Raw genomic sequence first — 27,128 nt, 5'->3', positions numbered from 1 at the left:
AAATTTCACAGATATGTCCTGAGTGGAAATCTTTGTGAAAAAACAGCCTGGGTGCTCTGTCACCCTGTCCTGTCCCTCTTTTTCTTGGGGCAGGATCTCTTTGCTGAGTGGGGACCTGGGATTGTTGTCATCAGAGACACCCAGCCTACAACATTTACCGAGCCCAGTTATGGCTAGAGTCGGAGCTGGTGAAATCTGTAGCCCCTATCTGGTCTCACTCCCTTAAACCACGCCTGAAGTAGCTAAGGTTCCAGGGAGTGTACAGAGCACACTTGAGCTGGGACAAGGAGCCAGGACTCCTGCCTCCAAGCCCAGTGCTCTTCTACCATGTGGTGCTGGCTCTCCTGAGGCTGCCCCTGCTGGCAGAAGGAAAAGCACCCAGGCCTCCAGTGGTTCCGCAACTCCTGATCTTAATAATTAAGACTCATCAAGTATACATCACCCTACCTTCTTCGTTTCTGCAGCTTGAGCTTATGTGTGTCTGTCATTGTGTGGTTCTAAATCTCCCAGAAGCTACCACTTAGATGGGGAAGTGGGGAGAGACCCTCAACCAGGAATTGGGGGTCCTGGGCTCTCGTCCTGGCTCAGCCTTGAAACGCACTGTGAGCCTTCCCTTCTCTGGCTTCATCTTCCTCATTTGAGAGGGAGATAATATTCAATGGTCTTCTCCTCTCATCTTATGGCTCTAATGAATATGCAACCAATGCCTAATTACCCATGTATTGGGTTTTCTAGGAAATTTTGAATTCCCCTTATAGCAGGGCCCTAGCAACAATTTTTGTGATTATCAGATGTCATCTCACCATAAAATCAAATATGTTACCCAAAAAGTTTAAAATACATTCCAAAATTGAGTTTCAGTGACTTTCATGCTTTATGCAGGTGTGTTTCCCTCCACTGACATTGATAGTGGTGGCTTTCTATGTTACCAAACAACAAAACTGTGTTCCTGGCATCTTCCTTAGAATATTAATCCATGCGATGCTTCTTGACCAAAAGGAGGGTGGGGTAGAACTATAGACAAATGAGTTTAGGAAATCCTGCAATCCATATCCCCTCTTAGAGAGATACAAAGTACAGGAACACATTAAGGGTCTAGGTATCCTTTGTTATTTTAAATTGTTAACCCAGCATTTCCAGAAAGAAGGGCTTCACAGCCAAATAAGCTTGGAAACACCAACACTGCTGAATCAGTGTCTCCCAACTTTGGGGAACGGTACTATAGAGGCATCCAGTCAGGTACCGCACACCAATAACTTGTGGCTGTGGGTTCAAACCAGGCTCCAACTTTGACCAATTGCCCATCTGATCCCCTCCTCTTCTTTGGTTGTTAAAATGAGAAGGTTGTACTCAGCTTCCAGCAGGAAAGTCGAGGAGGAGGTCCATGGGGGGAAGAGTGCCCTGGCTCAGGGGTTAATGGAATGTGTCACTTGGGCTGTTTTACAGAGGCAGGAGCTGGAGTCAGAGAACAAGAAGCTCAAGAATGACCTGAACGAGCTGAGGAAAGCCATAGCCGACCAAGCCACACAGAACAACTCTACCCACAGCTCCCCAGACAGCTATAGCCTCCTGCTGAACCAGCTCAAGCTGGCCAACGAGGAGCTTGAGGTTCGCAAGGAGGAAGTGCTTATCCTCCGGACCCAGATTGTGAATGCTGACCCACGCAGGCTTGCTGGCAGGAACACGGTAACAAGATGGCCACCGGTGGTTGGGCTTGTTAGGGGTAATGCTGGGTAATAGATTTGCTGTTGGGCTTGCAGGTTGTTACTCATGAGTGTCTTAAGCCTGAAAGAGCAGAATCTCTTGTTCTGGGGTCCCCTCTGAAGGGAGAGCCAAGAGCCTGACTGCCCTCACAGCATGACCTTTTGTGGGAGATTTAGCTGGAAATTTCTAGAATCTTCTGAAGTTACTGACTGAACAAAAAGAATGAGGGCCCGCATTGGATAGATAATTTCAGAGAGAAACGGATCACAGCCTGAGCAGTTCTCTTTTCACCTCATGCCTTGCCGTTTGCTATTTACTTTATTTCTGAGGTGGAGAGAGTCTTTCCCCTTCTCAGCCCTCCCAGGGTGGTGAGGCCAGCTCAGAGTTTGTTCCTAATGTCCTCGCCTTCTGAGACAGATTGTGGAGCAAGAGAGAGGAGCAGAGGCCACCTGGTCATGCCGTGGGCTGGAAGAGGCTGGTTGGCATGGGGGGTGGATAAGTAGGCAGTCATGAGTGTGAAGGATTCACAGCTGAGCCTGATGTTAGTGTCTCTGGACTTGGGGTGCCCTCTCCGTCCAGGAACACTGCCTTTTCCATCTTCTTCCCCACTGCTTCACCCTCACTGACTTTCACAGCCAGGCCTTGTCATTCTGTGTCTTCTGATGTGAGCTTTAAAGTCACATCCACTGGCTTTAACTGTAGTTCTCATAGGTCTTCCCAGGACCTCTGTCTTTTCCCAAATGTTTGTTTTTGTACCTTTTGTGTAAAGTCATTCTGTGGCAATTGTTTGTATAAGCACAGTTACTTATTTTTTTAATTTGGGGCATCTAGGAGCCGAACATTAATGCTAGAATGAGTTGGCCTAACAGTGAAAAGCACGTCGACCAGGAGGATGCCATCGAGGCCTATCATGGGGTCTGCCAGACAAACAGGTGAGTCCCACTGCTCAGGCGATGGGGCGGGGCCCTGGCGGGCTTGGCGTGTGACGGTTCCTCAGGCACAAACCCTGTTTCAGCATCAGGGCGTTATCGGTTATAGGAGACTCAAGAGATGGAGCCGATTCAGTCAGCTGCAGGCCCTTGGGAAGCCAGGTGCTCTGAAAAGTGTTAGGAAAACGGAACTTCTTGGGAGGTGTGATAGGAGGCGAAGGGCAGGGAGAGACTGGCTGAAAGTGGCTTTTCTCTTGAGAGAGAAGCCGAGTCCTGGCTCAGTGGGGAGAGGAGACCTACTGCCGCTGTGGGCTGCAGTGCGTCTTTCCTCGCCCCAGCTGGTGGGCATCACACGACGGCAGTACCGCCCCCCTCAAGGACCGTTTAAGAGAGGGAACCCAACCTAGTCACAGACGGAATGGGAGAATATCACCACCACGATACTGGCTAAAATGAGACTGCCCTGGATTATAAATAACCACCTCTCATCCCTCCTCAAGGAGGAGTTAACCAGGAGTCAAGGCAGAAAAGAGTGATGGTCTGAGGCAGGCAGCTGGGCCCAGGGAGTGGAGGAGAGAACGGAGACCCCCCAAGGTAGTACAGCAGAGGGTGAGAACATGGAACCTGGGGTCCACTTCCTTTGTGCCCTGGGGCATAATCTCCTCATGCCTCAGTTTCCTCAACTGCTGATGAGAGCAGTGTACGTGTGGTGGTTAGTGGTTAGAGAAAAGGTTGAGTTAGTCCGTGTAAAGCCCAGGTGAGCATGCAGGAAGTATTAAGGGACTCAGCGCATGTCCTCGCAGTTGTCCTCACCTTTGCCTTCTTGGGCACCTGGGAAAAGGCAGCTGGCCTTTTCTTGGGCTTCCTTTCTCTCTCACCTCAACTAAGCATTATTCAAAATTGCTGAAAAAAGCAAGCATTTCCAAAAAATGTCATAGGTGACACTGTGAGCACAACCTGAAGGTGTTTGCAGTGACGGCCCAGCACCCCTGGAGACGTCGTAACCTCTAGTTTCCAGGTTGCCTAGTCCAGCCCCTCTTCCCGCAGAGGCACGGTTGATGGAGCTGCTCATTCCCGGCAGCTGGCCTGGCACCGAGTCAAGTAGAACCCAGGCAGCCTGACTCCCAGGCCTGGGTTGTTTCCAGCCCGTAAGGAGAAAACTAAATTTATTTCAAGAGAGAGAATTATTTTCCTTAAAGGAAGGAGAGAAGAAAATAAAGGTGAATGTCTCAGTAGAACTGGAGCCAAGATTAGTTGTTTAAATTATCCTGGGTAAAGATAAGAAATGAGACAGATAAGAAAAAAGAGCACAGGTGACGTTAAAAAGAGAGAACAGAAACTGCGGTGTGCTTGGTTCTGTGCGTATCTGCCGATCTTCAGAGCCATCTCTCGCCAGCTCATTCTCTTCACCCAGCGGGCTGTCAGGGAGCCAATCCCGAGTACAGGTTTTCCCAGGGGCTGCATTTGTCTTCCCTCGCAGCAGCAATAGTGATGGTGATAAAATAGAAATAGCTTTTATTGTGTCCTATAATAATCCCGTTCCCTGCAAGCCTGGTGTACAATAGCGAACTAATAGCCCGTGGAACCAAGTTAAGTACGGGAGAGGAGCCGCTGCTTCCAGAAGGGTTGCGGTGCCTGGCCTGCAGCCCTCAGGGGGTCACAGATGCCCCCAGGGTGGGCTTGTCTTCCATTTTAAAGGAAACCAAGGACAGCAGCTGTGAGGGAGGATACCCTACAGAGAAGGCCACGGGGGACTTGGTTGCCTGGAGCCCAGTCTCTAAGGCTTCCTGTGACAGCAGGGGCCGCCTCAGTGACAACGGGCTTTTTAGGGATAGAAGGAGAATTGCTTTTCCTTTGCTACTATTGCCCTGTAATAGATTTTAACAGTTTAAGTATAAACTATCTGGATGCATGTGATTTTGGTGGGAAAGGGGTTGGGACCCATTAAAATTTGTTTATCCTCTCCCTAGAAAAATTCATACACTGCACTTTGCTTAGATTTCAGGGGTGGGGGTGGTGTTCCAATCCCCTGATACCCAGTCATAGCCCCCCTTAGGGTCCAAGGTCCCCAAGCTAAGAATTTTTTTCACTTGCTAACTTTGAGATCGTAGAGTTCCATTTGGATCTTGACAGCTGTGTCTTTTCCCTTGTTTTTTAATGTGGGGCAGAAGCCAGGATGGAGGGCCTGCCCTGGGCTTGGCTCTAGGAAGCTGCCTAGTACTTCTGCTTCCAGAGTGCCAACAGGAACCAGCCTTGTCATTACCATTGTATACATGGGAAGTGAGGTGGAGGGAGGGCTAGGCCCTGCCCGAGAGATGGGCTGCTGAAAACAGGCTGGGCGTTCTCAGTCCTCCTTGTCTTCAGGCTGCCACCTCTCCCACCCCACCTGGACCTCGTGGCAGATTAGGGCAGAGGAAGTGCCATCCTCTGAGTCCTCCTCTCAGGGCTGTCTGGAACCGTGTCTGTTGGGGATGGAACTGCAGAGGGATGGGCTGGGAGCACAGAGGTAGCTGCTGCTGGCAGGAGGCCTCAGTCCTGCATGCACTCAAGGCTGCAGGGCTAGGGAGGGCCAAGAGTAAGTGTGGCCCTGTCTCCAAGAACAGTGCTCCTTTGACCACTGGCCACCTCCATCCAAGCCTTGCCAAGACTGTAGGACTCCAGAGCAAGGCTTCTGGTACATTCTTGGACCTTTCCTTAGAGCCCAGGAAACTTCCTTGAGCCCCTGTCCACCCAACGGGCCCCAGACTCCAAGAGGAGGCCCTGAGCATTAAGAGAAGTTTTGTTGTAGCCACCCAGGCAGGCACAGCTGGGATCATGACTCATGCCCTAGTGGGCCTGCCCAGAACCTGGGCACCTGGTTTAAAAGGTGTGTGTGCAGTCTCCTTAAGATTTCCCTGGGGTTTGCAGCTCATCTGAACTTGAATCCCAGCTACTGCAGGATGTCTTGTTCAGAATGGCAAAGAAGGATGGGGCATCAGCAAGGACGGGGAAGAACCCGCTTCTGCCCAGCTCCTCGCTAGAAGCACTCAGCTTTCCTCTAGGAGATGATCTCTTCCTTATGTTTCCCCAAATTCTTTGGTCCTGAGCCATCGGCACAATTTCTGTCTGCATATTTATCCCCAAATAATTTGCCCTTGTGTGGCTAGAACTGTATCTTCAAATGTTTCTCGTTTACGGCATTTGGGGTCCTGCCCCCATTTCTCAGAGATCCCAGGAAGTATCCTGGAAACATGGGTAGGAAGTATAAGTGTGAACTCAGGAAATGAGAATATCCATGGACCCCAAAGTGGTCTTTTTAGCCCCTCTCCAAGCTGGCGGGAGCCTTGTCTTCTCCAGTTCACAGAGAGGCGGGGCCTCAGGCATCACAGAGGAAGGGCCCTTGGGTCCTATTTTCCAAGTTCTCCAGGGAGGGAAAATAAAAATAAAGTTACATAATTAAAGACCTAAAATGGGTTCTTAACCTTTTTTGTTCCACAGACCCCTTTGCCAGGTAAATGAATACAAGTAATGCATATATTCATGAGTGAAGGAAATGCTAAATTTCAATCAGAGGTCAGAGGAAATAAAGTTGATTTTTTCAATCCAAGCTCATGGACCCCCTGAAATCTTTGGTCTGTGGACCGCTGGTTAAGAACCCCTGATCTAAAAAGAACGTTTGCGGTAACTGAGCCAAGCGCTTTCATTTTGCAGATGAGGAGACAGAGGTTTGGGGAGCGTGAGTGGTTGGCCAGGGCCGCACATCCACGGCGCCCAGCTTTGGGGGGATGCCCAGCTGCTTTTCTGAGCCTGGTGGCTCACTGAAGTGATGGTGGATAGGCCCTGGGAGGTCTTAGAGAAAGACCTCAGCCTAGGTAGGAAGGCTCTTGGCACAGGCGGAAGAAAGAATTCAAGGACTAGTCAAATAGTAGCGGGAGAACTTAATGGAATGTGAACGTACACACTCCAGCCCTGAGTGCAGGCGTGCTCGGATGAGTTGCACAAGCCGTGCCTGCTGGGGGCTGAGGGTACTGTTTTATTAAGCCTGCGCTCCCCGCTCCTCCCCTCTCCGTGTACATTAGAATGTATAAGTTCCAGCATTCTTATTGGTCTGCTTTAGCCAAAAGAGAGACTTGACAACTACAACTTTTTCCTAGCAGTGGGAACTGTCCAGGGGAGGGGCCGGTGAAGCAGGTGGTGGTCAGGTGATGGGTGGGCCTCTTGTCATCTGGTATCTTCCAGCATTAGGCCTTGGTCTGTGATTTCCCACTGCGGTTGAGGGTTATTTCCCTTTGGTCATGGTCCTCTCCTGAGTTCTCTCTTCCACCTTTCCCTACCTCAGGAGGATCGACCTGCTGTTTGTTCATCTCTGTGTTAGCGGCTTTCTTTGGGAATGAGGCTCAGCACAGTGGTGTGTTTACAGGAGGTTCTCCATGAATATTACTTTGTTAGTTGATATCAAGCACTTGAAATTTAAAAAACAAATTTCCTCTGAGCTGCTGTTTGGGTTTTCCGCCTTGTACCACCAGGTGGCGCACCTTCCCTGGCCTTTGCCGTGATGACGTAATGGCCGGGCCTGGGGGCAGTCTCCTGGGGTGTGTGGTTCTCCTTCATCTGGAATGAAGGACTGGACCTGGGGGTGGTGGGTTTTGAGTGGATTCAGGTGCCTGATTGCCTGATGCCCTGAGCACTGCGGGTGGCTGCACTAGCAGTTCAGTGCTTTGACCCTTGTCTGTAACGGTAGGGTTACCTTTCCTGGGAGTGTGAGGCTGGTGGCCCGGGCAGTGCTGCTAACTGCCTGGTGGTCTCAGCAGCACAGCCCCTCCTGGAGAGCAGAGGGCGCACCTGGGCAGTCATGGGGCTGCAGGACGGCTCTACAACGGGGGCCCAGCCGCCCTTGCTGGGACCTGCATGCCGGCCATCATGAGGTGGGGAGATCCTGTCCTAGCCTGGGTGTCAGCCAGGGACAGGCGGTGGTCCCCGCGTCTCCACACATGGAAAGCAGGTCGGGTGGAGTAAAGGATCCCTGCGTGCCCTCTCAGCCTTGCCCTCTGCTTCTGGCCCTTCCCAAAGATCGCTGCCACTGTGCCTGGAGAGCCTCCCAGTGAGCCGCTCTGGGTTAAAGCACCAGCTACTGAAAGGTCCTAGTTAAACACGAATTAATACCCGAGAAGGGAGAGGCATCAGCTCCCTCGACACTGCCCACGTTGGGTGTGGATTTGCAGGAACAAGTGGAACACACAGGGCCGCCGAGTGCCAACCCGGGAGGAGGTGGCAGAGCCGACCGCCAGAGCAGCATCTGGGGATGCAGGCCTGGGCCAGGGCTCTGGCCCGGCGGGCGGTGTCAGGGAAGTGGGGGCAGGAGTCCTGTGAAGGAGGGGGTTCCCCTCACTGCCCAGCCGGAGGGGGAGGGCAAGCTGTGACAGCACGGCGTGACCCAGGGGACAGAAGCCATAGCTTGGCCCCCAGAAGGCAACTCACCACTGTTGTCTCCTCTGTCGGCTCAGCTCTCGGGGAAAGGGCCTGCTATTGATGGGCAGCCCCTGGGAGCGACCAGGACTGAGGCCGAGCTAGAGGGAGAGGTAACGGGTCTCACCCAAGACCTGACGGGCAGCCCGGTGGCTGACCACGGCCCCAAACACTCCTGGGGACGGCTTGTTGTCCACCAGGGCATTGGGAAGGGGTTACTGGTTCCTGTGTCCCGTAGTTTGGATGCAGTTCCTGCTGGGAAAGCTAGAAGGCAGCAAGAGGAGGTTCTCCAGGAACAGAGGCACGTTAGGAGGGGGGAGGGAAGGGAGGACAGATCAGCCCCTGGTCAAGGCTTGAGGATCCCTTCTATACCCAGCCTGTGCCAGGTGGGGAGGCGGGTCGTGAAGGAGCACAGGACATGCGCCCGACCTCCGGGAGCAGCTCTTGTCATTGTCAGGCAGGCACTTAGCAACTCAGAGGTGGCAGAACCTGTGTTCTGCTTGCTTTCCTGAGTAAACAGGAGTGAGGCACTCCAGCTCCTCACTTCATTTTTATTAGCTATTTCTTTATGAAGGACTCCACAAGAGGAGCTGGTTAATACTTTTGTGTCCTTAAGAAGTGAAAGGAAGGAAACCTGCGCGAAAAGCAGATAAAGTAGTTACAGTCTCCTTCCTTACCTGGTGAGCAAGCCTTCCCCAGGCGCCTCACCTGCTCCGTGGGTTACAGTGACGTGGGCAGCCTACCTCTACCTCCCTGCACAGTTCACGCTTACCACCGGCTGCTTCCACCACATGGACTCTCTCCTCCTTGCCCTTTTTGCATCTCTCCTGACTTTTCTCTCTCCTTTCTAAATTATTCTGATAAACGTAGAGCACAGGGTGTGAGAGCTCGTAACTGCTTTTACTCAACCCCTGGCTGCCGTCGGCTGGAGGTATCAGAACAAGCGCAACCCTTGGCGCTCTCCTTGGCAGCATATTTTCCCACCTGGGAACACACTGACCCACTTCCAGGACAGCAGCAAACCTGGGAGATTCGGGAGGGAGAAAACATTTGCAGGTGCCCAAAAGGGCTGGTGACGGAAGAGGAAGGAAGGGAAGGGGTGGGGCTCCCTGCACTTTCCCTCTTTCCATTTCCGAGTCGTGGCTAGAGGTGCCTCGCTTTCCTGGAGTTGTTTTCCTCCACACACTGGATGCCCTGTTTCTCTGCCCTTTATTTCTAGCAAGTCTGAGGATTGGGGATATTTGAATGAAGATGGAGAACTCGGCTTGGCCTACCAAGGCCTAAAGCAAGTGGCCAGGTCAAAACCATTCCCTCCTTCCCGTGGCTGCTTTGTCTGTTTTGCCTGCTCATGTCTACCCTTGTTTTGCAGCCAGAGTGGGTGCTAGGGCATGGGACACCCCTGGCCCTCGGGTAGCCCCATGTCACTCTGTGTCCAGGCTCTAGATGAGGTTGCTTGTTTGGACCAAGTGATAGTACTTGATGTTTCCATTGAACCTTAGCAATCACCTAGTCCAGCCCACTCATTGTGTAGATGAAGAAGAGATGAAAGGAGTTCCTGTGGCAGCAGGCACACGCTACTTAGGACAAGGCTGAGAAGGGAATTTAGTTCTGGGGACTCCTGGGCCCGTGTTTCTTCCATTCTCTACGGGGCCTCCAGACAGTCTGCTGGCCCTTCTGACTGCAAGATCAGCCAAGGATGTCGACTTGATTTGTGCAGTGGGCCCCAAATACCAGGGCCCCTCAGCCCTGCCCCACACATGGGCTGGTCCAGCCTCAGTGATTCCCTAGAGCTAATAACAGCTAGCGAGTCCTGTGCTAAGTGCTATGCACACGTCGGCATCTCTGATCCTCCCAGCAACCTCATGGGGGTGAGGACACTGAAAATTGGAGACTTTAAGGAACTTGCACCCAGTCCATTTAATACCAAAGCCTGAACTTGTAACCCATTGACCTTCAGGAATGAGCAGGGCTAGACAGTTTAGCAAAGCAAATTAGACCAGCACAAAAATAGCATGACATGACCTTGTTATCCCTTCTAGCATGTGGCTTCTGGGGCAGTGGCATAGTTTGACCCACTGTCCCCTCCCTCATTGGCACCTGCCAACAAAAGACAGGATGAATGTTATCAGGCTTATTTTCCAGAATAGGAAACTGTAGGTCAGAGAGATGGATTGAATGCCATGCCCAGGCTCATGCAGCTCAAGGATGGCAGAACTGGAGCAGAACCCTGGCAACTGCATACTCCTTACCCTTGTCTCTCCAGTGGTTCTCTCCCTCTACCAGCTCCAAAGTTCTACCTGCTGGTTATATAGTGGGGTCCCATCATAGCAACAGGAATATCTTTTTTTGGCAAAAGAAAGTCAAGGACAGCTGACACATGAGGCAGCATGCCTTGGTAGCCAGGCTAGAGGCCCTGGAGCCTCTCTGCATTCAAATGTTGGCTCCACCACCTGCAAGGAGGTGGAGGGAGGCTGCTCAGTTTCCTCACTGGTAAATGTGGATAATAGGACTGCCTCCTAGGACATATAAAGAGTAAGGCTAATGCAGGTGAAGCACTTTGTACATGCCTGGCAGGTGGTAAGCATGGAGTAAATTCTAGCTGCCACTTCCAGCATGATAGGCATTATTCCGTAAGACCACATTCAAGTCCCATCCAGAAGTTTGTTTTACTGAAGAACCCACATATGAAACCAGGTGATTCTTGCTCTTTATGAGAGAACAAAAAAGAAAGCCTGGACCTATGCATCAAGACACCTGGCTTCTAAGAGTAGCTCTGCCACTGGCTGTGACCTTGAACCTCTCATGGCCTTAGTTTTCTTACCAGCAAGATGAAGTGATCTAGCCTGATGCTTAGGTTGGAAGTTTTGTACTTTACACAGAATGCTAGGCGAAGTCACCATGTGCTTTCAACTACGTTCTTCTAAGAAAACTAGAGAGACATGACCAGTGAACTATCATCACAGGGAAGTGGATCCTTGGGCGTAATGTAGCTAGACCACAACACTCTCCCGTTAAATTTATTTAACTTGTGATTATTTTTAGTATACTATGATTAATAGTGGATGTTTTTTAAATGTTATATGTCATCTAAAATAGTGATTTAATTATCAAGTTATCCTCCACCATCCTCAACTTATTCTTTTCCTCTGGTAATAGAAGAATCAGTCATTCCTTTGGTCATTCATTCTGTGTAATTTTATGAGCAGCCACTGGCCGCCGAGCATTGCCCCTGTGCTGCTGCAGAGCTGACTGAGCCATGTAAAACATGGTTGCTTCCATCTAAGAGTTCACAGGAGGCTTTCGCTGCTCCTCCTCTGGTGGCCAGTCTTACCTCCCAATCCAGCAGAACCACAAAAACAGGGTGGTTGTACCCCTCCTTGCCTCCAGGGCAGCCAGGGGCTCTAGTAGATGTCTCTTGGGCACATCAGCTTCCTAACTTCCAGGCTAGCTCTGGTCCTAATCTTTATCTGCATCCCAGGAAGGGGATGGGGTGAATTTTCCATATGAGGACCTTGCCTGGAAGCTTTTGATTGTGTCTGCATTCAGTACTCCCCTATCTTTCTTTCATATGATAACTGTACTGAATGAGATCTGTGAAAGTAATTAAGCCCAAGAAGATAGCATTGTAGTCATATCAGTATTCAGCTTCCTGAGGATGAGGCCACTTAGGAATTTCATTCGTTTCTTGCCTCCTGTTGTGATGGAATAAATGCCGTCCCAGAATTGCCTGGTTCACTGGTGCCCTCTGGTCTCGGGCCAGGTCTCTCTGCTGCTTGTCATCCCAGTTAAACGTAAACCTTCCTTTGAAGACCTGCAAATAGTTTGTTTGGTGGGAGGGGGCCACAGGGGTGTATATGAGATCAGAGAGAAAGTGAGGGTAGTACTCATGAAGATAGATAAAAAAGGAGGGGTGCTTTCTAAAGGGAAAATACACAAATATTATAATTAACCCAGTCCACCAGATTCTTGTGGGCTTTGGGGAAGATACTAGATGCTTTCATTTATTTATTTATTTTTTAAAAATTTCTTTGTCTTTATTTTTTTTGTTACATTCAAAAATATATGGTCCCTTTATATTCCCCCTACCCCCCTCACCCCACTCCTCCCATGACAACAACCTCCTCCTAGATGCTTTTATTTAAAAGATGCTAAAAGAAGTTTATTTCTGCTGATGACATTTTGATGTGGAAATAGTCTCTCAATCCCAAAGCAACAGAATGTGCTCAAGGAACGAAGAACAGGGAGTGAAGTCAATCAAGGGACAGGCCTAAGACCAGGTGTGCGATTTTGGCCTTGGGACCCCATTCTCCGAGAGGAGGACGGACTGGCCTGCTTGCCTGCTCATCCCTGGAGCACCTGTTTCCCCGCTTCGTCCTTCCCCCTTTGGGGACCTGCAGTTGCTGCTGTTGCTGCATGCTTGGCTGTTCCCCTTTTGTGTTTCTTCCTGCAGCCCCTCCCTGGGGGCACTGACCAGAGCCGCAGGGTCACCCGGGCCCTCCTTTCCCACGCAGGTTGCTGGAGGCGCAGCTGCAGGCCCAGAGCCGCGAGCACGAGGAGGCGGTGGAGAACCTCAAGGCCCAGGTGGAGGCCCTGAAGGAGGAGCTGGACAAACAGCAGCAGACCTTCTGCCAGACGTTGCTGCTCTCTCCAGAAGCCCAGGTGGAATTTGGCGTCCAGCAGGAGATATCCCGGCTAACCAATGAGAATCTGGTGAGTAATCGGGCCTAGTGGACCCAGCTCTGGGAAGCCATGTTTGGGAGAAAATGGGACCAGGAGTGGTCTTTAGCCAAGTGGACAATGTTTGTGTCCTTGGTTCTGTCATGGGAACAGAGATTCTAGAAACACACCAGTCAGCAAAGGTTTGTGGAGGTGGTTGTTACTTGTTGCAACATAATAAACCACTCCAAAACTTAGTGGCTTGACACAGTACCCCCAGTGATGTGGCTCAGGAGTTCTGGCCGGGCACAGTGGGGACTGCTTGGCTCTGCTGCCGGCGGTGTGGGCTGAGGCACCTTGACAGGGCTGGCTGGCAGCGCGTTCTCGCACGCACTCCCCACCTGCCTCTCGTCGTGCGTTGGTCCAGCCAGAGCTGCTTTACAAGGCTGCCGGCTTCCACAGGATGAAAGCAGGAGCCCGAGACCCTGTGAGGCCGAGCGCCACCACTAGCACACCGTCACTGCTGCCAAACTCTGTTGGTCCAAACAGTCGTGGATTTGGAGGGGAAGACTCCACCCCCTGGTCGGAGCAGCAGCATATCCAAGGATGGGAGGGGTCGTCGGTGGCCGTCCTTGCAGACCATCCACCAAGGAGCCCGGGAAGGTGCCAGAGAGATGCCAGGGAGTCTCTGTCCCCAGAGAGCTTAGGGTTGTTTGTTTCCCCACATACAAATCTTCTCTTATTGGGGGAAGAGGGAGGCTAGAAACCTTAATAACTTATCACTTGGGGAGCCCCCAGAAGACTTCTCTTTTTGAGAGCTGAGGGGAAGGGAGGGGGTGCACCCGGAGCTTCCTGAGAGGACCGTCTGTTGGCGGGAAGAGCAACCCCTTCAGTCCCAGGCTCACAGAACACAGCAGGAAGCCAGGCGACGGGCCTGTCACATAGGAAAAAGAAAGGAGGTGGTGCATTTAAAGACGTGATTCTACATGGGATTAACAATAAGAAATACAGAAAGAGAACTGCAGGAGAGGCTTGAGCTGAGACAGACCTGAAGGGCATGTGAGCTGCAAGATCTGGGCAGGGCAGGGATGAGGGGTGGAGAGAAGTGTGGGTAAAGGCCCTGGGCAGAAGAGAGGGCAGGTGGAGGGTGACTCAGCCCCACTGGGACACTTGTAAAACTCCCAATGCCCAGGTTGCACCCAGCCAATTAAATCCATCTCTGGGAGTGGGGCCAGGTGTCAGTTATTTTTTTTAAAGCTCCCCAGCTGATTCCAATATGCAGCATTCGAGGCCCACTGCTTTATGCAACTCCCCCTAACCTGCTAAGGAGCACATAAGGAATACAGAGATTGGGGAGGAGCATGGGCTGAAAGAGCTGGCAAATGAGATACAGGGGTTGCGCAGTGCAGGGCCACCATTCAGTCGGTGTCAGGCTCCCCGCTGCAAAGTTGCTGAGGAGTCTGAACCCTCAGTCCAACAGAAATTCTGGAAACAAGCCAGCAGGGGCCAAGTCCTGGCTTCCAGAGTCAGCTTTCCTTGTTGCAGCATCTGCTGGTTTATTAGCTGCAAATGGGAGTTGCACCATTAATTGCCCAACCTCCCAGGGCATAGTGAAAGTTTTCAAAACCAGTGGTGGAAGAGTCACAAGCAGCAGTCCTGTCCTCTGGATTTGGTGATGTGGTGCGGACAGGTCTGGATCCTGGCTCTGAAGCAGCCCCTGGCTCCCTCGTTCACCAGGTTGGCCAAGCCATTCACTTCCAAGCATCAGCTCATTGTTTGCAAGAGTAAGAGCCATGGTTGAGTAATCAGTGCTCCTGGAAAGAGTTAAGCAAGAACAAGGTAGAGGTGGTGAGGGAGGTGCAGCAGAAGCCAGCCACTTCTGGAGCTGGGAAGGTGGCTGGGGGAGCTGTGGGCAGTTCGCATCAGTGGACAATAACTACTACTTTGGCCCAGCTAGGAATATAGGCCAGGGGGTGAGTTCGATTCTGAGTAGTGCTGAAGGTTCTCCAGAGACTTTATGCCCCCAAAGAATCCCATCTAAACTTGCTCATGACTCCTAGGTCCTCTCTGTGAACTGACTTCAGGCTCAGTGTTGACCTGTAGGTCTGTGATCTCAGTGTTGCTCTATGCTGCCTCTTGTCTGAGCCAGGTTTTTAGAGAGTGCTCAACTTGATAACCCTTTTTACGTTTACTTCTTCATTAAGTTAAATAAATCAAGTCCTTAACAATATCTAGAACTTGGTTTGTAGCTCGTCATGGCTATAGCTCTGGGATTGAGCTTCTGGCTGACTTTTGTCTGTAGGCCAACCCTGAAAAATTGTCACCCAAGACGTTTTCTTAGTCCCAGGATGGAAATGTTTATTTCCATCTTCTGCATCACTCCGTAGTCAGAGAGACTCGGCTGTAATGGTCACGGAGCAGGAACTCTTCTTATCCTCCCCCTCCTCCCTGCCTCCTGGGCCAGAGGGCCACATGCCCAGCTGGAACAGGCTGGCTATGATGGCAGCAAATCTCCCCCCTGCAGCTTGCGCCCTGGGGCCCAGTGGGCTGATTTCCTTCCAGGGCTCCAGTTGCTTGGGATTGGGCAGCACCAGAGGGGCCGTGGCCCTGCCCGTTTTGCTTCTGAGCCTCAGGTAATCTTGCTGTTCTGCGGGCTGTTCCAGCAAAGAGGCCCCCATTCATTCTTGCACTTCCACCTGTCCTTCCCTCCTAAGGGTGCTGCCCAACCCAGGCGGGCAGGTGTCTCCTGGGGGGTTGTCCTGGCAACCTGCGGAGGCACGGCATGGGGAGCCTTGGGATTCGCGGGGCACCAGGAAACCTGCGCAGGGAGGAGTTGGCCCTGTCCTTATTGGGAGGATGAACTCTGACTCAGCCCTGGCGTCCTGGGGCAGGGCTCCTGGGCAGCCAGGCCACTGAGCGGCTGCTCTCCAGGTGGCTGCCCGCCGGCCGCCCTGGGCCCCTTCCCCGCCTCCCGAGGACTTACCCCCTGCTGTCCAGGGCTGGGCCCGGGTCTGCTTTCACACTGCTTCCTTCTGCCTGCAGGACCTTAAAGAACTGGTAGAGAAGATGGAAAAGAATGAGAGGAAGCTCAAAAAGCAACTGAAGATTTACATGAAGAAAGTGCAGGACCTAGAAGGTATTGTGTGCGATCGGGTGTGTTCTGTGAAGCAGGTGTGTGCTCGGCCGCGCCTGAGGGGAGGGAACTGCCGGCCTCTTGCTGGAAACTCCACTGCACTGATTTCCCCGTGGCTACACCCAGTCCAGTGTGTGATAAAGTGGTTCAGACCCTCAGGGTTTAAACAGCCTCAGTTTGCCAGAATCTGGACTAAAGACACTTGAAGTCAGCAGGTGTTTTGGTCCCTTCTGTGAACAAGGCTGTGCAGGTGGGAGGACTGAGGGACGCAGAAGGTAACCCTGTGGTCCCTGCCTTCAGCGGGCTTTGAGTTGGGCTTTGAGTTGGGCTTTGAGTTGGGCTTTGAGTTGGGGTGAAGAATATTACATAAAACACCCAAATCGCCGGAGCCCCACTCCGTTCTGTGTGGGTGGTCAGGCAGAGAGGCCAGTTCTTTGTTAAACCTCCAGCCTGGAATCCAGCGCAGAGACGTCAGGCAGAAATTCAAAATGCTCTTTCAGAAACACCCAGAACACTGTCTTCTCTCCCTTTGCCTCCTGCCCCTCGTGGCAACATCACCCCTCTCCTTGGATCCCCTCATCACCTACATACCCCCCTCAGCCTCCCGCCCTCTGCTCTGGGGCCACACCCCAGGGCGCAGGTCCCTTCTTACACTGTACTGACGCCACAAGCGCAAGTCCCACAGCCCGGCACCAGGCACAGGCTCGCATGTGGCATAACCTTTTCATTGCACACCGGCTCCCCTGCCTGCCCACATGCCCCTCCGTCTTTGGATTTCTCTTTCTGTATTCGAGTGCTCGTTTTCCTGGCTGCCCCGGCTTTGTAGCTCCCCGTCCTCCAATGCTTCTCTGCACTCACCCCTCTCCCTGTGCCCCGCAACTGCAGTAGCTTCCCAGTTCCCTGCCCCTGGGCGTTGGCAGCTTGATATTCCTGAGCACTCTATGGCTTCAGTCACCAACTCACTGCCTGCAGGATGAACTCTGCCTTGATGTCCCAGCTCTAGTCCTGCATTCCTCCTCAAACTCGCTTCCCCTCCCACCCCGAGCCAGGCGCTGTGCGCAGAGCACCCACCTCTGGTTGGTCCCTCCTGCCCCTCTCCCATTCGTCCAGAGCCTTCCGTGAAGTGGTGCCTGGTGGGTTGATGGGTCAGCCCCTTCCCACTGGGCCGCGAAGGTCCCGCCTGCCCTTCACTCCTCTCCTTTGTGGGGGATCTTGCCGTCCAGCATTTAGTCTTCTGCCAACCACCACCACCACCCACGGACCACACGCCTTGCCCGGCTCCTGGGCTGAGCTGCACGGCACTGTCGTTTGCACATGAGCGTGTCAATGCGTCTCTGGCTGGGCTGACCAGGGATGACGCTGGATGACAAAGAAGTTTTGTACCTGCTCCTTTGCTGTGGACAGCGCCCTGTGTACAATAGGCACCCAGACATGCTCGGAGATAAATCTGTGGCTGCCCACAGGCCTCTCCACTGTAGGCCGGTTAGCCGTGCTCTTGCCTCTCTCTAGGGAGTGAGCGGCCCTGCCACGCACCGTGAGGCTTTCTGGGCACCTGGTCCCCGAGAGGCCTTGTAGGGAGGGTTTGAGCTCTGTGAGTCTAACATCTCTCACTCACAAAGCCCCCTTGGCCCAGCCCACACCCCTTCCTGCAACCATGGGGTCACGGTTGACGGGTGAGCGTTTCCGAGCTGTCCACCAGAGTTGTCAGTGGAGTGTTGCTGTGGAGGGAGAGAGGAGAACTGAACCCCACTGTGCGAATCTGAACTGCAGGCCACCCCGCCCGACCCTGCCTGCCCCGAGGCCACCAGCTCAACCCCTGGCAGGACAGAGCCCTTCCCAGCATCTGCAGGTGTCCCACAGAGGGCTGGGCTGGAGACCTGTGAAGCCAGCACCCTGACACGGGGATCCTGACACAGAGCATGATCTTCTGCCGGGCACCACAGGCGGCCTCACGCTAGGGGTGCACGGGGGCAGATTCTCGGGCCGCCCCAGGTCCTGGGGACATGCTTGGGTTGGTGTGATGGCTCTGTGCCTGGCCTCTGTCCCCCCGGCCACCCGCACGCTCTCCTCCGTAGGTAGTTGCAAAGATGTCTTTAGCAAGGCTCACCACCTGATCCATGTTCAGGGCCCAGGACAGTTTCTTACTACACCCAGGTACCTCCTCCTCTGTCCCGTCACAGACTGACCTGGGCATCCTCTCCTGGGCTGGGCCGCACAGGGGCCCTAGCAGGGTGGTCCTGCCGGGGCCCGCATCATCCTCCCAGAAAGGGAACGTCCCCTGTTCCTGAACTTGGTAGGAGAAGTAAACAGCTGCCCAGCAGGGTAGGTTGTACTCTGCCGCTTTCTCTGGTCCCGACCCTGCTCGGGTCACCCTGCTCGGGAATGGAGCTCGGGCTGCCGGGACAGACAGTGGAAGGCGCAGGCAGCTCGGGAGCTGAGGCTCCAGTCCCTGGACATGTGCCCTCCCCACGGGCCATCAGCTCATGCTCTCTGTTGTCTCCTTCCTGCTCAGCCGCCCAGGCCTTGGCCCAGAGTGAGCGGAGGCGCCATGAGCTCACCAGGCAGGTCACAGTCCAGCGGAAGGAGAAGGACTTCCAGGGCATGCTGGAGTACCACAAGGAAGACGAGGCCCTGCTCGTTCGGAACCTGGTTACAGGTCAGGGCCCCCCGCGGCACCCCAGCTCCCACCCTGCCCTCACTCCTTCGCCCCACTGCCAGTCCCTTCCCCAACCTAACCCCCACCTCCAACCCCGCCCCCACCCTTCCTCTACTCCCGTGAGCCCAAGCTGACACCCCCGTATCCCTCTGCCCTCCATCCCCCACACAACCCCATACCCGTCGTCTCAAGCTGCTGCTTCTGATAATGACCCACCGCTCTTCCAAGGACAAATGTGGTCTTTTGTCATCTGGATCCAGTGTAGACTAATACACAGCCAGGAAAGGGAGGCCTCTTTGTTCGGCCTGCAGTGACGAGCTGGGAGGAGGGCCACCAGTGTGACCCCCGCCAGCCTAAGCTCTTCTCCCCCAGCTGTCACCACAGACTCCCTTTCCTCGTGTGAACTCTGTGGGCAGCAGAGTGCTTCAGCTTTTGGAAGCACATCACCCCCATCGCCTCCCAGAGTCCTCACAGCACCTCCTTAAGCTCAGGGCGGGCCCAGCCAAGGCCACACCCCAGTAGCCTGCCGAAGACTCCTCCCAGCACAGGCCAGCACTTCACTGACCGCCTCTGAGCGCGCTGGTCGGTGGCCGTGGACGACAGAGAATACATCTAGCAGGGAAGACCAAACAAGCCTGTGGGAAAGGAGACTCAAAACACAACAGAACATTCCAAAGCGCAGGACAAGCTATTTGCATTCTCAGTGGGTCGGGCTTGAAGCTGTAGGTTGGAAGTCGGAGTCTTAAAATGCATTTTTTTCTGGATAAGTGTTATTGATATTTCAGTTAGTGGCAACTGGCCAATCTGTTGAGATTATAAAATGTCCAAATGTTAACCATGTCCCCAGAGTATTATGGCTTGTAGTCCGCATTTAACTAGAAAGATGTTTGAGGGGACGATGTAATCCAAGTCTCAACTAGACATGCTGAGCCCCACCCCAAGACAATGCTGGTAGGTAATGCGGGTGTTGCCCCTTCCCCTGGCCTACCTGCAGGTAGAGGGGTGGCCTCCCCTCGTTGCCATCCCAAGCCTGGGGGTGGCTCAAGAGCTGATGGCCCGATAATGAGAGTGAAGGGCAAGGGCTGGGAATTCAGAGCTGGGACAGCAGTCTGAATGCCTGGGTTCATGCCCGTGGCCCTGTTCCCCCATTCCAAAACCCCCATTCTCACTTGTCATCTCTCACTTGCTCTGGGTCTCCTCCCACTTGTCTGGGCTCCTCCACCACCCATTGCTTTAAACCTGGTTTGTGGCCTCCCCTGGCTTACTCTGGAATGGAAAGCAGTCTGAAAGCTTCTCTCTGGCCCTCGGGGGTTTGGGCAGGGAAGAGCCGAGGAGTTTAGTGTGAGTCTGCAATTGATAGGGAGAATCATAAGCCCATCTCCTCCTGGGGAGTGGGCAGGAGCTTGGTCCAAAAGAGACCAGTTAGAGGAAGTAATTGGCTCGGGTAGTAGCTGTCCCTGACTCTAGCCAAGCTAACACAGACCAAGAAAGAGGCTGGCGAGAGACCTGCCAAGTGGCGGCACTGGATGGAGAGAGTGGCTGTGGCCAGCCAGCAGGCTGCTGGATTTTTTTGGCTGTGATGGTATCTGGGCAAGTGCTGCCAGGTAAATAGTTCCAGAACTGGTGGCCAAATGGGCCAGAGGTCAGTCCAGCCATTGGCAGACTCGCACTGTCTTAGGAAACATGTACCAAATTCCCCTGGGACCAGCCCTCGCACTCTTGCTACTGAAAAACCCCCTGGGCCCCCAGGAGGCAGTAGTGGTGGTGGGAAGACTCAGAGTCCATGCCCTGGTCGGGCAGCTGGGTCCTGTCTTTGGCCCACTCTGGCCGCAGGGCCCCTCTTGGACCTGTGTATAAACTGGAGCAAGAAGCTCCCAGCTGTGGGCTCTGCTCTTCCATGTTCTAAGGATGAAGTGTTAGGAGCCCACTTTAACATAATAGTCCAAGCAAGTAGGAACATGTTTTGCTTGCTTGCTTTGGTTTCCTAACCACGGTTTCTGGAGCTGCTAGTAGTGGGGGTCAAAAGGAGTTTGTGAACCCCAGGGCAGTGGCTCCCCCACTCCTCTCAGGCCCAACCCCCAATCCCCAATCCTGTGAGAGGCCTATTCTTAGAGGAACTGTGGGAAGTGATTGTGAAGCTTTCTATTTCTAACTAGATCCTTACAGCCCCAAGCATGCTCCCCGAGTCTAATTCTTGCTTTTCGGTGTTGCTGTTGGCGCTAGACCTGAAGCCGCAGATGCTGTTGGGCACGGTGCCCTGCCTTCCCGCCTACCTCCTCTACATGTGCATCAGGCATGCGGATTACGTCAACGACGACCTCAAGGTGCACTCCTTGCTGACCTCCACTATCAACGGCATTAAGAAAGTCCTGAAGGTAGGTGTCCCAGGCTGGTAGTGGTGGTTTGTGGTGGACCCAGTGAAGTCAGCATTGACCCTTGCTTCTCCACGCCTGGGGTTTGCACTAGTAAGTTCTCTAAAGCTGCATCTCTGAAGGCAAATGATACAGCACAGAGGCAGCTCACCCATGGAGCTGGGCCACCTGGGGCAGTCCCAGGAGAAGGCTACTCAGATATGGCAGGGAGTCCAGAATCTAGTCTACTCTACCAGCCATCTCCCTGCTCTAGCTCCTGGGAACCCCTCGTGCTCACAGATGCTTGGGGGAGGGTGGGAGGGTAGGGGGAGTCCCAGCTGGCTTGGTCCTATCCCCAGGTGCTCAAGGGGTACTGATTGCTGGACAGCACCTGGGTCAAGTCCCACTGCCAGAGATGCTGGGAAGACATCTGCCTTGGCAAAGGGCGGGCTGGCTGTCCTGGAGAGAGGTTCAGGGCTACAGCCTGAACTCTTGCCCTTGGCCAGACTTTCCTGAGGCTGAGTACTCGCTGCTGGGGTAATGATGCTCATCTACTCCAAGGTGTCGCAGGCCCTGGGCCAGGGCAGTGTTGAGGCGGTTCAGGAACGCCACCTGAAGACACAGCCTCTTCTCGCGTGCAGTGGCTGTTGAGCCACTGCAGTAGCAGGCTTGCCTGTGGAGAGACGAGACCTATCTAAGAGAGGCTAGGGCCTATCGGTGGGAGGGGGGATTTTTGAGGGAGATGAGCCCTCAGTGAGAGGGATTTAACCTCCTTGCAGGCCTGCGCCCCCAGTGCTACTGCTCGTAGAGACGTCTTCCTCGGTTCTCCCACGTACTGCCACTGGCAGGATGGAAGCCATTCTCTAAAGACCCGAGGCCAGATCAGTTCTGGGGTCCACTGAGCCACAGCCTCCTACTTCCATTTTCCTCCTCTGAGAGAATTCCAGAGCTAAACTTTAACTTCAGTATTTTTGCCAATTTTATGTTGGTAGCTCCACTGCCTTGCCTGCCATGGGCTCCAAAGGCAGTTTTATCCATTGACTGCTCTAAACAGTCTTCATCTACATGCAGGTGACTCAAAGTTTTGAGCTCCAACTGCCTTCTGCCTAAAGGTCTAAGAGACAACCCAAGCTGAACACCCACACCCAAATCCTGCTCCTCTCCCCTCTTTTGCCATCTTATTTAATTGTACACCATACTCTACCCAATTGTTTGGTCCAAATCTTAAGAATTATCCTTTGTTACTCTTTTACCCTATACCCATTATCTAGTCCACCAGCAAGAACTATCATTTTAACTTCAAAATATATCCCAAATTGTACCATTCCTTACTATGGCCACTGTTTCCATCCTGGTACAGGCCCCATTCCATCCTGGTACTGCAACAGCCTCCTGAAATAGTTCCCCTCACTTCTGCCCAGAGAGGCCCGTGAATGCCTAAATCAGATTACACAGTTCCCTTATTTAAAACCCTCCATTCAGTGCAATCCGTATCAAATTCCAGCTGGCTTTTTTTTTTCCAGGAATTGACAGGCTAATCCTAAAATTCATATGAAAATTCATGGGATCCAGAATAGCCAAAGGTATCTCAAAAAAGAACAAAGTTAGAGGCCTCACAGTTCTCAGGTTTCAATACTTAATACAAAGCTCCAGTAACTGAAACAGTGTGATTACTGGCATAAGGATAGACGTATAGATAAATGGGATAGAATTGAGAATCCAGAAATAAAGCCTCAGTTGATTTTTTACCAGGTACCAGAATAAATAAGTGGGGAAAGAATAGTCTTCAACAAATGATACTGGGATAACTGGGTAGCCACATATAACAGAGTGAAGTTAGATCCCTGGTTCATCTCACTTACAAAAATTCAAGTCATCAAAGATGCCAAATTCAAAAGGCTTCAAAGATGCCAAAGAGCTAAAACTATAAAGCCCTTAAGAGAAAACATATGTGCAAGTCCTTGTTACCTTAGACTCGGCAATAATTTTCTTAGCTATAACACTAAAAGCACAAGCCAACCAAAGAAAAAAATTAATTGTACTTCCTCAAAATTAAAAACTGTGCTTCAAAGAAAACCATCAAGAAAGCAAAAAGGCAACCCACAGAAGGGAAGCAGATATGTGCTAATCATATGTCTGATAAGGGACTTGTTTCCAGAATATATAAAGACCACTTACAGCTCAACGATAAAAAGATGGCCCAATTTTAAAAATGGGCAAAGGATTTGAATAGATATTTCTCCAAAGAAGATACAAAAATGGCCAGTGGGCACTGGAAAAGATGTTCAGAGTCATTAGACCTTAGGGAAATGCAAATCAAAACAAAATGTCTCTTCACATCCACTTAGGATGGCTATAATCAAAAGATAGTAACAAGTGTAAGTGAGGAAGTGGAGGAATTGGAACCCTCAGTACATTGCAGGTGGGATTGTAAAATGGTGCAGCCACCTCGGAAGACAGTCTGGCATTTCCTCAAAAAAGTTAAACAGTTATCATATGACCCAGCAATTTTGTCCCTAGGTATATACCCAAGACAATTGGAAATGTGTTCACACAAAATCTTGTATATGGATGTTCGTAGCAGCAATATTTGCAGCAGTCAGAAGGCGGAAACAATCCAGGTGCCCATCAGTGGATGAAAGAATAAACAAAATGTGGTATATCCATACAATGGAATAATATTTGGTCTTGAAAAGGAATAAAGTATTGACCCATGCTTACAGTATGGATGAACCCTTGAAATATTATGCTAAATGAAAAGATAGACCCAGAGGGTCACATTTTTTATAATTCCATTTATGTGAAATGTCTAGTATAGGAAAACCCATAGAAGCAGAAAATAGATTGGAGGTTGCCAGGCCAGGGAAGGAATGCAGTGACTGCTAATGGGAAGGGTTTCTTTCTGGAGTATAAAAATGTTCTGGAATTAGGTAGTGGTGATAGTTGTACAATGTCATGACTATGCTAAAAACCACGGAATTTTATACTTTAAAGGGTGAATTTAAAGGGTGAATAGTATGTTACTTACATCCCAGTTAAAAGAAAAAACAAAAACAACTCTGGCTTCACATTGCAATTTAAAAATTCAAACTCCTTTCCATAATTCAGTGTGCTATGTTATCTGGCCCTGTCAGCTCAGTCTCCCTACCATGCTTTAGCCACCACATTGTGCTCTTCTTTCCATCTCTTGAATGTGCTAAGCTTGATAGTACAGAAAAGCCAGGGCCAGTCAACATAGGTGGTTAGACTAGAGCCCAGGACTGCTGATGTTGAGCCCTGTTTGTGTCACTTGGCTTTGTGTTCTTCAGCTGTGGAAGGCTGTGTATGGGCGCATGTGTGTGCCAGTGACCAGGGAACCAGGAGGGAGGCTCTGTGTACCATCCCCGGTAGCGGGGGAACAGTCACACCACCTCTTGGCAATGGGCCTCGTCTCTGAGATTGGCGAGTACCCTGCCTATCATGAGGCCTGGTAGGGGCATGTTGGGAAAGTGTAGGAAACATAAAGAGGGGTCCTAAGTAAACATTTAGCCACTTACAGCTGGGAATTTATTTTCACAGAAGCACAATGATGACTTCGAGATGACGTCATTCTGGTTATCCAATACCTGCCGCCTCCTTCATTGTTTGAAGCAGTACAGTGGGGATGAGGTGAGTGGTAAGATCAGCCCAATTTCCTAAGTGCACTTGAGAACTATTAAAATACCCCAAATTCTTCAGCAGTTAGGTCTTCATTTCCTTGGGCACTACAATGTGATCCACTTCAGAGCACGTCAGATCTTAGCTCAAAGGAGTTTTCCCCCGAGATCGAAAGAGTAAGAATGTGAGTATTTTCATTAGTAACTCCAAAAGGAGGAGAGACATTGTGATAAAAGGCTGATTGCCATCATGGAGGCCACACAGAAGGCATTCGTCCACATGGCTCTGCGGTGCTCTATATATCCTAAGGAGAGGTGTGTGAGGGCTTCAGAGGACCCTCTGAGACCTCAGCCTGTGGGCGTGCCATATCTCTATGCCCCGTTTCTGGAAGCAGATCCTGAGGGCCCTGAAATGAACCCCTGAGTCAAATAAGTAGGCTTTGTGGGGAGACCCTTCCCCTTGCCTGAGAGCCGCTCCTGGAGCCTCCCAGACCACCTTTGTGCCCGTGAGTTTCTGCAGCAGTGCTAGAAGAGCCAAGCGCCATTCCAGTGACTGCCAGAAGAAAGCCCAGTAGTCTTGTGTGGGAGGCTGACTCCTAAGCCACCAATTAGCCTATCCATTTTCAGACAGACAAAGATGGTCCCAAGAAAAGAGGCATACCATCATCAGAACCATACTTGTACAAACTGACCTTGAGACCCATCTTCATGCTTCTAACCAAATACGATTCCTTAACCTGAGGCCCAAATGACCCCAACATTTCATGTTCTTTTCTGGACCTCTAGGGCCCAGCTTTGGCTCCTGCAAGAACTTCTCCCATGCTCTGCATTGAACGCAATGACCTAGTAACATCCATATGGCATTTTTTACTCCAGTCTCTCTGGTGAGAAATCTAGCTTCTCCCAGACACTGCCTTTTCCTTGGTCTCCACAGGTCTCCTTGACTCTCCTTTTTCTCCATCCTTTCACATATTTCACTATCTACCCTTCCCAAGGTCAAGACAAAGTGTGAATCAAAAGAATGCAACAATTTTTAAAGCCTGTCTTTCTTTCATCTTTTGTGCCAGAACAAGTTTTGACAGATTCTTCTCCCTGGGATAATAGAATAGGCCATCCAGCTGTCTAACATCTTGGGAATGTTATTGTATAGCTCTCCCTAGAATCAGACCTTAAGTTTGATCACCTGCTTTTGTTATGTAATTTCCAACAAGGATGGGTTAACTGTTGGGAATGGTTTCTACTGTATTATTGGAAGAAATGTCCTTCACTTCAAACCAGATGCCCTCACTTATATAACTCCAATGTAGTATACAGTATTTAAGCATAGAACTACATTTAATGTTATTTTCTGGAGAGTCATCACTTTATCCAGTGGTATATCTATTCTAGATGGAATGTCATATAAGGTTAAGGCAGGACCAAGAACTCAGTTCATCCGTCTGTTATACGTGCTTATGTTTCCAGGGTCAAAACTTGAACCCCAAAGTATAAGCAGATCTTTGTAGTCTGAAGAATGAGGGAGAATCTCTCTGTTTTTTTAGATATCAGTCATCCCTTCTTCCTCCTGCCTCTTTTTTTTTTTTTTTTTTTTTAATAAAAGCTTTGAATCTTGACACAGTACAAGAGGCCTTTTTGGGGCTGGTAGCATTTTAAAAACATTGATCTTTTTGGCTGCTTTTGCTTTCCCTTGGCCTAACTGTAGAGGGACATTGGTCGCATGAGACCTTTTGATATTAGTAGTTCTTTTAATTTTCATGTTATTCCATCTTGTTAATACAGAACACTGAGGGGCACAGTGCTATACTGTGGAATCATTTCTTTTTTTTCTTTTTTTCTTTTTTTAAGATTTATTTATTTCCCCCCACCCCACCCCGGTTGTCTGTTCTCTGTGTCTATTTGTTGCGTCTTTCTTCTTTGTCCACTTCTGTTGTCAGCGGCACAGGAATCTATGTTTCTTTTTCTTGCGTAATCTTGTTGTGTCAGCTCTCCGTGTGGGCGGCACCATTCCTGGGCAGGCTGCACTTTCTTTCGCGCTGGGCAGCTCTCCTTACGGGGCACACTCCTTGCGCATGGGGCTCCCCTACGCGGGGGACACCCCTGCGTGGCAGGGCACCCCTTTCACGCATCAGCACTGTGCATGGGCCAGCTGCACACGGGTCAAGGAGGCCCGGGGTTTGAACCACAGACCTCCCATGTGGTAGGCAGATGCCCTAACCACTGGGCCAAGTTCACTTCCCTGAAATCATTTCATCTATGAATTCTCATACCCAGTGATTTCTCACTATGAAGACATATAATCTCGCCCAGGGCTCTACTCCTTTGGAGACTTTGTATAATGTTTTAGGGTAGCTTAGGGAAGCTAACATTATATAATGTTTTAGGGTGTATTGGGAAGAGCATTGGATGAAGAATCAGAAAGCAGAGATCCTTCTTTCCCTGGACCAGCTTCCAACCTGAGTTTTGATTTTTTAGGGAAATCACTTCACCTCAGGGATTTGGACGGAAGGATTTAGGCCTTTTTAATTATATAGTTCTGACTTCTCTATCATGTAACCTTGCCTTCAAGTTCAAGGGCCATTATTGAGGCCTCAAATTTCTGACAGGATTTTGTAGAACACC

At 51.2% G+C, this 27,128-nt stretch overlaps 1 protein-coding gene across 1 annotated transcript in view; it reads left to right on the top strand.

The window, feature by feature from the left end:
• The window catches only part of MYO5B (myosin VB), a 373,786-nt gene that overhangs the window by 334,868 nt on the left and 11,790 nt on the right, over nucleotides 1-27,128 (top strand). Inside the window, exons 28-34 of the mRNA XM_058277683.2 lie at nucleotides 1,447-1,686; nucleotides 2,536-2,636; nucleotides 12,590-12,788; nucleotides 15,777-15,870; nucleotides 18,380-18,523; nucleotides 20,747-20,898; nucleotides 24,433-24,522. Coding sequence (XP_058133666.1) covers nucleotides 1,447-1,686; nucleotides 2,536-2,636; nucleotides 12,590-12,788; nucleotides 15,777-15,870; nucleotides 18,380-18,523; nucleotides 20,747-20,898; nucleotides 24,433-24,522 — 1,020 coding nt within the window. The remainder of the gene's footprint in view (nucleotides 1-1,446; nucleotides 1,687-2,535; nucleotides 2,637-12,589; nucleotides 12,789-15,776; nucleotides 15,871-18,379; nucleotides 18,524-20,746; nucleotides 20,899-24,432; nucleotides 24,523-27,128) is intronic.

The sequence above is a fragment of the Dasypus novemcinctus genome, chromosome 16, assembly GCF_030445035.2.
Source record: "Dasypus novemcinctus isolate mDasNov1 chromosome 16, mDasNov1.1.hap2, whole genome shotgun sequence".
NCBI classification, from domain to species: domain Eukaryota; kingdom Metazoa; phylum Chordata; class Mammalia; order Cingulata; family Dasypodidae; genus Dasypus; species Dasypus novemcinctus.
This window is presented reverse-complemented; position numbering and strand designations above follow the sequence as displayed.